This window comes from Limanda limanda, chromosome 2 (assembly GCF_963576545.1).
Source record: "Limanda limanda chromosome 2, fLimLim1.1, whole genome shotgun sequence".
NCBI lineage: Eukaryota > Metazoa > Chordata > Actinopteri > Pleuronectiformes > Pleuronectidae > Limanda > Limanda limanda.
Genome location: NC_083637.1, coordinates 2,143,920 through 2,155,158, shown reverse-complemented (window position 1 = coordinate 2,155,158; position 11,239 = coordinate 2,143,920). Strand labels below are relative to the sequence as shown.

Genomic DNA, 11,239 nt, shown 5'->3' with positions numbered 1-11,239 from the left:
GAGAGAGAAAGAGAGAGAAAGGGATGGATGGATAGATAGATAGATAGATAGATAGATAGATAGATAGATAGATAGATAGATAGATAGATAGATAGATAGATAGATAGATAGATAGATAGATAGATAGATAGATAGATAGATAGATAGATAGATAGATAGATAGATAGATAGATAGATAGAGAGGGAGATAAAGATAGAGAGGAGGAGAGAGAGAGAGGGATGGATAGATAGATAGATAGAGATAAAGAGCGAGTGAGAGAGAGAGAGAAAGGGATGGATAGATAGATAGATTTAGGGTTAGGGGGATATGCTACAGATAGGTAGAGGATAGTTTTTATTTTTGTCCCGTTAGTGGCTTTATTATAGAAGATTGATGTGTAGTTCCTGTTATAAGCAGGTTGGTGGTTGGGACTCTTGTTTTGAAGGGGGTTCTATCGATAGAGAAAAGTGTGAAGGAAAATAAACAAGTGTGATGTCCCGATTCTAACCATCTCTTGTGTCCTCTTTCAGTTGAGGCCTCCTGACAGTATAATAATTTTTTACCCAAGGCTTTTTTTTTTTATAAGTGAATGCAATACGCTTCCGTAGTTTTCTATTAAATATGGTTAAATGTTTATTAAACAGTTTCCTCAGAGACTTAAAGATGCTCTGCTCTTCATCGACTCTTCTTCATACTGTAAATGTCTCATTCACTTTTTAGGGCCCGAGCACAGACATCAAAGGTGTCTGGTGAGACCCTATTGAAATTGTAAGGATTATTATTATTATTATTATTATTATTATTATTATTATTATTATTATTATTATTATTATTCAGGCAAACGAATTGGCTTTTTGAGGGCTTTAACATGCTCAACTTCTTACCAAAATTTGCAGAAAGTTAGAAAGTGGTGAAAATTTACGTATTCTGAACGAATTTTCAATGGGCGTCGCAAAATGGCTCAACGGTGCCCCCCGAGACCCCCTGAGACCCCCGGAAGGTGTTCCCATTGACCTATCTTCACAAAAATCGATATACAGGTGTATCATGACCAAACAAACAAAAAAGTCTCTGGGTGCAATTGTAAAAATAAATCAGGAAGCCTGATATTTTGTATTTAGTGGCCATTTTGGCCATATTCCACATTTTTTCTTTGATACACTTGTACCAGGGTTTTCATCGGATCAACTTCAAATTGAGATGAGTGTCATCACAACAAGATGGAGATAAAAACTGACTGACGGATTTTTTTTTAATCACACGGTGTGACCGTGGCGTGGCGTCAAAATCTGATTACACGCCATTAAAACACGATGTTCTGTAACGCGGACATACATGGACCATGAATCCTTTGATTTCAGTCTTCCTAAATCAAAGGAAACTTTATGTCTTGCAAAGGTCACGTCTCTTTCTCTCTCAGAACTGGTTATTTTTGTTTTTTCAGACAAAAAGCATGCAACGCTTCAAAATGGATGTGCTCGGGCCCACCCAGTGCTGCTTTGCAGCCCTAAAAATTTGAGTTATTATTATTATTATTCAGGCAAATGAATTGGCTTTTTGAGGGCTTTAACATGCTCAACTTCTTACCAAAATTTGCAGAAAGTCAGAAAGTGGTGAAAATTTACGTATTCTGAAGGAATTTTCAATGGGCGTCGCAAAATGGCTCAACGGTGCCCCCCGAGACCCCCTGAGACCCCCGGAAGGTGTTCCCATTGACCTATCTTCACAAAAATCGATATACAGGTGTATCATGACCAAACAAACAAAAAAGTCTCTGGGTGCAATTGTAAAAACAAAACAGGAAGCCTGATATTTTGTATTTAGTGGCCATTTTGGCCATATTCCACATTTTTTCTTTGATACACTTGTACCAGGGTTTTCATCGGATCAACTTCAATTATTATTATTAGGGCCCGAGCACAGACATCAAAGGTGTCTGGTGAGACCCTATTGAAATTGTAAGGATTATTATTATTATTATTATTATTATTATTATTATTATTATTATTCAGGCAAATGAATTGGCTTTTTGAGGGCTTTAACATGCTCAACTTCTTACCAAAATTTGCAGAAAGTCAGAAAGTGGTGAAAATTTACGTATTCTGAAGGAATTTTCATTTTAATATTTTAATGATCTTTGCTTTATTATTTATTTTTATTTAGTTTAAACCAACATGTTCCTTCATTGAGGTAAAAATATAAATAATATGTTTTCTTATGATTCAACACATAGAAGCTGATTTATTTATCAGACTCTTAACTAACTTTGTTCATTTAACCAAACCCTGAAGCTGGGATTCCTGAGGTGGTTTAGTCTCAAGTCACAAGAGATACACACGAACGAGAGGTGGGGTTTATATAGATTTAATGATTTACAACAAAAATAAATTCATACATTAGTAAAGCAGGTGGTTGCCTGCTTTATAAATTCAGACAGTCACTGAGAAAGTGATTGATCCCGTACTCCAGAATGAGCTGAATGAGTGCGGCATGTTCAGCGTCACGGGTTTATTTCATATTTGGTAAAACAAATAAAAGTGCAACGGCTCTTCACACTGAAGACGACGTCAGAGGCGGACGTACGATTTAGAAATCAGGCCTGTCCTTCTCCAGCTTGGAGTAGTCCATGTTAACTGCGAAAAGCTGGAAACACACACACACACACACACACACACACACACACACACACACACACACACACACACACACACACACAGAAACAAACATACACAATCAGTATAAAGGAATATGGACTTTGAGGTGAGATAAGATATGGGACATCCTTTACAGATGGAGGTTCATTCTTTGAATCAAACCAATCAAACCAATCACACACATAAGTGTAAAATCAAAATATTCCATATCATTATCATTATCATGATTATTATTATAATTAGAAAGCTGTTACTTTGTACTGGTAGTCTTCTGCTTGTTTCCATGATGTCAAACTGGTGATTTTGTTCTTTTACCTGCACCAAGGACGAGATGTTTCCACCAGTTTGTTTGAAGAGGAAAGAAACGCTGAGTCATGATTCCAGTGAAGTCGGTGGAAGGATGTTTATTGAGCATTAAAGCAGAGACAAGTAGAAACAGAACTTTTCTCCCTGAGATGTTTTTCTTCTCGTTACATCTGGTTTGTCACAGAGGAAATGATCCATGTGTTTGACTCATAGACTGAATATAAAGGCTTTGACTGGGATGTGCTGCTGTTATACTGCAGCGCCACCTGTGGGTCAAAAGTAGAAAAGCCACCACCGCTCTGCACCTGATGCAGAAATGAAAACGTCCCATTTTTAAGTCCAGAGTTTTGATCTTTTGTGTCAAAGACAAAACTCTGATTTTTAACTCAAAGTGATTTCAATGTGTTTAACTTTGTGTTGAACTAAATCAATTTGTGACGTGAATCCAGGAACTTTAAGATCATAAACAAACATATACACAGAATGTGGTTCTACACACATGGAGACATACTGAGGGACAAAGGTGGAAAATAATAAAGACAAACTTAAACACACTGTATGTGACTCTTTATAGAGGGTTTATATATTCTGCTTGTGTTGTGTCATTTCAATAAACACATTCACAAACACAATCATGGCAGGAAGGTTGCTGGTTTGAATCCGGTTCAGATGGGTTCTTCCTGTGTGGAGTCTGCATGTTCTCCCCGTGTTTTCTCCAGGTGCTCCGGCTTCATCTCACAAACACATGCAGATTAGGGGTTGTGTAGATTGGAGACTACACACAAGCTGCTGCTGCTTCAGCCTCTGGATCCTCAGGACACAGCTCAGCCTCCGTCCACACACACTGTCCTCTTCACACTCAGCTTCACTAAGATCCCCTCCTCCACCTGTTGAGAGAAGAAGACATCAGTGTCACAGAGACTCACTTCATCAGCTGTGAGTCAGTGATGCAGCTCATCCAGTAGAAAGAGCAGCAGGGACTTCAGTCCTGTTCAGAGGTGGAGCAGCTTCCTCTCTGCTTCATGTTCACGTGTTGGAATGAACACGCTAAGAGCTCAGTGTGTGTCCTCTGCATGTCAAAGTGCAGAGTGGACACCTGATCAGTTCTTCACTGATGAAGTGAGAGGACAAACTGTCTCAGATCAGATGAAGACGACACCGTCTCTGTCCCTCGTGTGAGGCTGTCAGCTGTGGTCCAGCTTGTGTAAGTTACAGCGCCCCCTGGTGGCATCTGTTAAAAATATATTACGTGACCACGACATAATAACGTGTGAACGAGATAAATAACTCGAGGCCACGAGATCTGAATCTGTTGTTTACTCACAAGACGAGTGGAAGACAAGAAGACACACACTGTCTCAATGACTCTGTCATGAATTCACCTTCCTATTAATGTTTTCACTTGTCATATTTCCATATACTAATCCCTGTGTCGTTTCAGAGTTCAGCCACTCCTCTCCTGCTCTGCACTTCCACACCGGCTCCACCCACATACGCACCTGTCTCCAATCCACTCATTAGTTACCTCCAGTATATCTGCCTGCCAGTTTCCTTTGTCCTCTGCCAGATCGTTAGTGTTTAGTACCTTACCTTCCAGCGTTACCTTCCTTACTTATCGCCTGCCTGACCTCCTTGTGATCTACCTGCCTGTTCTCTGGACCCTTCTCTCGCCTACTCCCTGTCGGACATTGTTTGCTGTGGATTGACCACCTGGCTCCTGACCTCGGCTCTGTTTCCTGGATTCCCCTTTCGCCTACTCCGTACTGGTTCTGTTTGCTTCGGACTGTCTGCCTGGATCTTGATTCGTAATAAACCAAGAACTTTGCTTAATCCCAGTCTGCTTCTGTGTCGTGCATTTGGGTCCACGCCTGGCACTTCTGCCAGCCCTGACAGTCTCTGAGGACAAACACATGGACCTGTCTCCAGGAAGCTGACTGAGGTCATCTGGTGTTTTGGGGACAGGATGAGTCTGGAGACATTGAGATGTTCAGGGTGAGTTAGAGATCAACTGAACCAACCAGACCTTGATTTAAACTTCCCTTATCCGTCCCTTTAAGGAGAGTGTGCACCACACAACAGTGTAGAGTCACTGTGGTCAGTGGGCGGAGCTTTTATACGGGTTGATCTCCAACTTAACCTGGAGCAGGTTAACCGTTCATTAGAAGTTACCATGGTGATTTACCTTGTTAAGAAGTGGACGAGCTTCGTAGGACTGAAAAAACTAAACCTGAGGTTAACCTGATAACCACAAATCCTGCTTGGTAGCACAGACCCTGGATCTGTGATACTGACTGTGTTTAGTAAAATACTGATGAAAGCAGCGTGGACTGACTCCACCCATCTACTGACCTCAGAGTCTCCAGTCGACAGGTTGGACTCTGCTGTAGATCAAGCAGCTCCTTCACTTTTGAGTACTGCAAGTTGTTGTCTCTCAGATCCAGTTCTCTCAGATGAGAGGGGTTTGACCTCAGAGCTGAAGCCAGAGAAGAACAGCTGATCTCTGACAGACTGCATCTCCCCAACCTGGATAAAGAATTAAACTTAACCGTAAGTCAAAGTTCATGTGTGAAAATAACAGACACATATTCATGTCAGCACAGAATAATAGCAGGGAAGATATATATGAAATCAGACATGTTGGACTAAAAACGAGTCCTGATTCAGTACAAATAGATTATTTGGACCCGGTCTCTGTCCTGCACATCAGTTTAGGAAATCCAGAACTAAAGTCAGTGTTTTAGCATGTAGCTGAATATTTAAAATATAACAGATTAATTAATGAATGTATTCAAGTTATGTATGAAGAGGAATTATGTTGAATTAGAATTAAATGAGATAAATTGTGTATAAATGCTATGAGATCTACAAAAGTCAGTCAGTGAACTGACCTCAGAGTTGCCAGTCGACAGGTTGGACTCTGTAGAAAACCACACAGCTCCTTCACTCCTGAGTCCTGCAGGTCTTTGTTTCCATCCAGATCCAGTTCTCTCAGATGAGAGGGGTTTGACCTCAGAGCTGAAGCCAGAGAAGAACAGCTGATCTCTGACAGTTTGCAGAGACTCAACCTGGATAAAGAAATATGAATATTAGAATGCGTCCTCCTGTTGTTGTGGATCGTCATCATGTCAACACAGACTCTCAACATGCTGCTGACCTCAGTCCAGTCTGTGACCTGAAGATCAATATCAGATCAGACATGTTGGACCATTGTTTCATTCATCAGCTTCTTCTCTATGTGTTGGTCACTGAGCAGGTTTGTGTATTTAAACACTGTTTAAAGTAGGGAGGGCTCCTGATGTCACTTCCTGTTTGTTTCTATACTTATCAACTTTCCAACGTGTTTCAATAAGAATGTGTCTTATTTTGAAAACCTGAGGAGGATGAGTGCTCGGCCTCAGTCCACATGTTATTTACTGACACTTTCTTAGTGATCAGGAGCAGGTGAGTGCAGGTGAATGGAGTTGATGAGGTGGACGTGACTGACAGGCTGGGTGAGGGACAGATGACTGAGGGACAGTGAGCAGAGCAGAACTGAGACAATTTAAATAAATAATGACCCAATAAGAAAGAAAGTCTGAAAAGTGAAGAAGGATTTAAGGACCTCAGAGTCTCCAGTCGACAGTTTGGACTCTCCAGTCCAGAACACAGCAGCTTTACTCCTGAACCCTTCAGGTTGTTGTTTTTCAGATCCAGTTCTCTCAGATGTGAGGGGTCTGACTTCAGAGCTGATGCCACGACTTCACAGTGAGTCTCTGAGAATCCCCAACCACAGAGTCTGTAATTAAAGAAAATATCAAATCTGTGAGAATTAAATCAGAAAACACAACATTCATACAAAATGTGATCAGGTGACCCTCACCCTGGTAAATCCCCTTTTTGTTAAAATCTCCTCAAGAGGATCCTTTCAGATTTGGTTCAAGCATTCATTCAGACTAACAGAGGAACTCCTGAGATGCAGGTGGTCAGAGGTCAGAGGTCAAAGGTCACAGAACATGTATATATATATATATCTATATAAACAGTATATACAATAACCTCCCTTGGACCCCACATGGTCGTATATCTGAACCCTCAAACTCCAGCACAGTGATCACATTGGATTTCATTCTCCACATCTGATCTAGTTGTTCTCATATGTACATGATAATAATAACTTTATTACACACACACACAACCCCCCCCCATCCACACACACACACACACAAAGGCTACACTAACAGTGTTGACCACTGCGACACCATGCTGCTCAAAACAATGAGAATTCCCTCTCTCTGCCAGCTGACACACACACACACACACACATACACACCACACCACACCACACCACACCACACCACACCACACCACACACACACACACACAAGAGTGTATTTGAAGAACGACTCATCTCCCCCGATTGAACATGTTATTGATCATGTCTGGACTCACCGAGCCTTCCTGCAGTTCCTCACAGCTGGGATCAGTCTCCATCGACCCTGGTATGATGTGTTGAACTTCTTCAGGTCCAACTCATCCAGAACCTCCTCTGACATCTGCAGCATGTAGGCCAGAGCTGAGCAGTGGATCTCAGAGAGTTTCTCCTTTGATCTGTTCTTTGACGTCAGGAACTGTTTCATCTGCTGATGAACTGAGTGGTCTTTCATCTCAGTCAGACAGTGGAAGATGTTGATGCTTCTGTCAGGAGAAATGTCATCACTCTTCATCTCCTTCAGGTTGTTGATGACTCTCTGGATGATCTCTGGATTGTTCTCTGTCCGACCCAGCAGGCCTCCTAAGGCTCTCTGGTTGGACTCCAGACTGAGGCCGTGAAGGAAGCGAACAAACAGGTCCAGATGACCATTTGTACTGGTGAGGGATTTCTCCATGGTTCTCTTCAGGAGGTCATCCAGGGAGAAGGTGCTGTCTGTGTCCTCACATGTTCCCAAGAAGCGGTTGAGTTCATCTGTGTTCCTCTCGGTGTAACAGTGGAACATGTAGACTGCAGCCAGAAACTCCTGAACGCTCAGATGAACAAAGCAGTAGACTGATTTCTGGAAGATCACACACTCTCTTCTGAAGATCTCAGTACAAACTCCTGAGTACACCGAGGCCTCTGTGACATTAAGACCACAGCGCTCCAGGTCTTCTTGGTAGAACATGATGTTTCCTTTCCTCAGATGTTTAAGTGCCAGCCTCCCCAGCTTCAGGAGAACGTTCCTGTCAGTCCTCGTCAGCTGCTGTGGAGTCGTCTCATGTCCCTCACCGTACTTGTTGTTCTTCCTCTTTGTCTGAACCAGCAGGAAGTGTGAGTAAAGGTCAGTCAGGGTCATGGGCAGCTTTCCTCTCTGGTCTGTGGTCAACATGTGCTCCAGAACTGTAGCACTGATCCAGCAGAAGACTGGGATTTGACACATGATGTGGAGGCTCGTGGACGTCTTGATGTGTGAGATGATTCTATTGCAAAGCTCTTCATCACTGAATCTCCTCCTGAAGTACTCCTCCTTCTGGGCATCAGTGAAGCCTCGTACTTCTGTGACCCTGTCAACACATGCAGGAGGGATCTGATTGGACGCCGCAGGTCTGGAGGTTATCCAGACGAGAGCCGAGGGAAGCAGATTCCCCCGGATGAGGTTTGTCAGCAACACGTTGACTGATGACCTCTGTGTGATCTCAGAGACAAGCTCCCTTTGGTTGAAGTCCAGAGAAGGTCTGCTTTCATCCAGGCCGTCAAAGATGAACAAAGGTTTACAGACAGCGAGCGTCTCTGCCGTGAGCTTCTGTAACGCTGGATGGAAAACACGGAGCAGCGTGAGGAGACTGTGCTGCTGGTCCTTCACCAGGTTCAGCTCCCTGAACGAAAGCACAGTCAGCAGACCCACATCCTGGTTTTCTAAACCCTCTGCCCAGTCCAGAGTGAACTTCTGCACCGAGAAGGTTTTTCCAACGCCAGCGACGCCGTAGGTCAGGACGACTCTGATGCGTCTCTGCTGGTCAGTGGAGGCTTTAAAGATGTCGTGGCACCTGATGGGAGTGTCGTGGAGGATCCTCATCTTGGAAGCCGTCTCAAGCTGCCACACCTCATGTTGAGTATTAACCTCTTCACTCTGTCCCTCTGTGATGTAGAGCTCAGTGTAGATCCTGTTGAGGAGGGTTCTGCTTCCTGTTGCATCACTTCCTTCAGTCACATGTTCACATCTCCTCCTCAGACTGAGCTTATGTTCATCTGAAACCTCCTGCAGACCACGATCTGCTGAAAGACAAGAAACAATGTCAGAGACAGAGAATCTGAGAATCTGCTGATTCATCAGATAAAGAAAAACTACAGAAAATAAAAGCTGTTTAACTTTGTGCTTTTCTAACGATGTTAAATGTTGATGCTGTATGAAGGAACAAAATAAAACCACATGTGCTGTTGTCAGAAGTGAAGACATCAGCAGACACATGTACAGTGCTGCTCTGACCGGCTGTCTGACCTCCAGCTCCTGTTCTGGATCTTTGTCCACACTGTGGACAGGAGGAGTCTCCTGAAGAACCAGACTGGTCCCAGTATGAGGTGATGCACTGTCTGCAGAACCAGTGTCCACAGCTGGTGGAGACTGGATCCTTCAGGACGTCCTGACACGAAGCACAGCAGGACGACTGCTCCTCCTCAGAAACATGACTCCTCCTCCTCTCCCTGTGAAGACATGTCCTGATAACTCACATGTCACAGTCACAGGTTGTCATTACTTCTGTCAAGGACGTTTGGTTTTCACCCAGTATGTTTGTGTGTTGGTTCGTTAGTGGGATTATAAAAAATTACAGATTAGTAAACTTGGTTTGAAGGTTGTTGTCTGTGAACCAGATCGGGGGGGGGTTCCTCTTTCACAGACATGTTCAGAGGACTGATGTTTACCAGTGTGTGGAATTTGGTGCAGATCCAAATCAAAATGAGTCTCTAGTGGATTTCAAAGTGGTTTCATAAGGAGCGTGTTGGTTCTTGGTGGAGGTCTGAGCTCTTTGAGTGATTCTGAGAGATTAGTCACCAACTTCAATGAAGCTGTATCCTAATGCAGGGGCCACACTAGAGGAAACTAGATCCTCTTCAGAGCAGGTCCCAGTAGAAACAGTATCTTACTCTGTGTGTGAGGGTCCAGGTTCATTACTGAAGTTTGGAGGCTGTCTCATGGACCAGTCACTCTTCAGAGACAGACAGCTGGACCCTGGAGACTCTGCTCTCAGTCTCTTGTCCTGACCTCTGCAAACACAAACATGTTTTTATTCAGAACACATCATTCACTGGTTCATTCTCTGAGGATTCAGTTTGGAGCTTCACATGTTTGTAGCAGGTCTCTTTCTTTGTGTGTGAGGGTCCAACTTGCTCTGAAGTGTCCTCGTCCATGTTGCACCGGGTCGGCTGCGGCTCAGTTGTGGTTCAGGCCGCTCTGCTCTTCTAGATATTCAAGGTCTGGTCTATTTCCTTCTGGTTCTGCGCTCAGTTTACAGCAGAACTAAGTGAAATGATCTTTCACACCAGTTTCAATGTTTATCTGTTGAAAATGTCACAAACACAAATATTGGCAACACTTCCTGTAGCCGACCCATTTCCAAATAAAAGCACTCCATCATTTCTGTTTGACTAAATCAATTCATTTATTTTTAAATGTTTTTATTGTGAAAAGATGCAGGGCTTCATAGTTTGTCTTAATGGTATTTATTTGAGTACACAGGATGTCTTATATACAAGGAAATACAGTGATCACATCAGAAACCTCAGGAAGGACAAGAGTCTCTCTCTCTCTCTCTCTCTCTCTCTCTCTCTCTCTCTCTCTGACATGTGACCTCAGGAAGCCTCCATTATTTTTGGATATTTCAGTCAATTACACGATTTATTCAGCCAGTTTCAACCATTTCATTGAGAACATTATTACATTAATAATATTGATATATTTTTAAGGGTACCAGAGGTTGTCTGGTTGACTGTTTTCTTCTGAAATGTAACGGACCCTTCTGTTCTGACATAACTATGCTCAAAGTTCAGTTGGATTGACCTGAAAAACATCATTATATAAATTCTACTTAATGTTTGCATCTGCCTGATATCAGGAAATGTTAGTTAGTCTGAACCTAAACGTCCTTGTGACTATTTAATGTTCTGCCCAGTGTCTATATACACTCAGGAGAGAGGGGGGCATTTTGTCTGAGCACTGGACACGTCCTGCCTGCATGAGATCGAAGGATGACTTAAAAGCATAAAAGCTGGCACATCCCACCCGCCATTTGTCAGATCCTTGATACCTGCAGAGGTATTGAGGATTCTGTCTTGATTGGCAAAGTGTTT

General features: G+C 42.9%; 1 protein-coding gene across 1 annotated transcript; it reads right to left on the bottom strand.

Moving 5' to 3' along the window:
* Positions 1 to 6,872: 6,872 nt before the first annotated feature.
* LOC132997757 (NLR family CARD domain-containing protein 3-like) lies at positions 6,873 to 8,942 on the bottom strand (the record flags this gene model as incomplete). The annotated part of the gene is made up of 2 exons (XM_061067471.1): positions 6,873 to 6,887; positions 8,214 to 8,942. Coding segments are annotated over 2 exons (744 nt in total), but the record flags the coding sequence as incomplete, so codon positions are not given.
* Between the last annotated feature and the right edge of the window lie 2,297 nt (positions 8,943 to 11,239).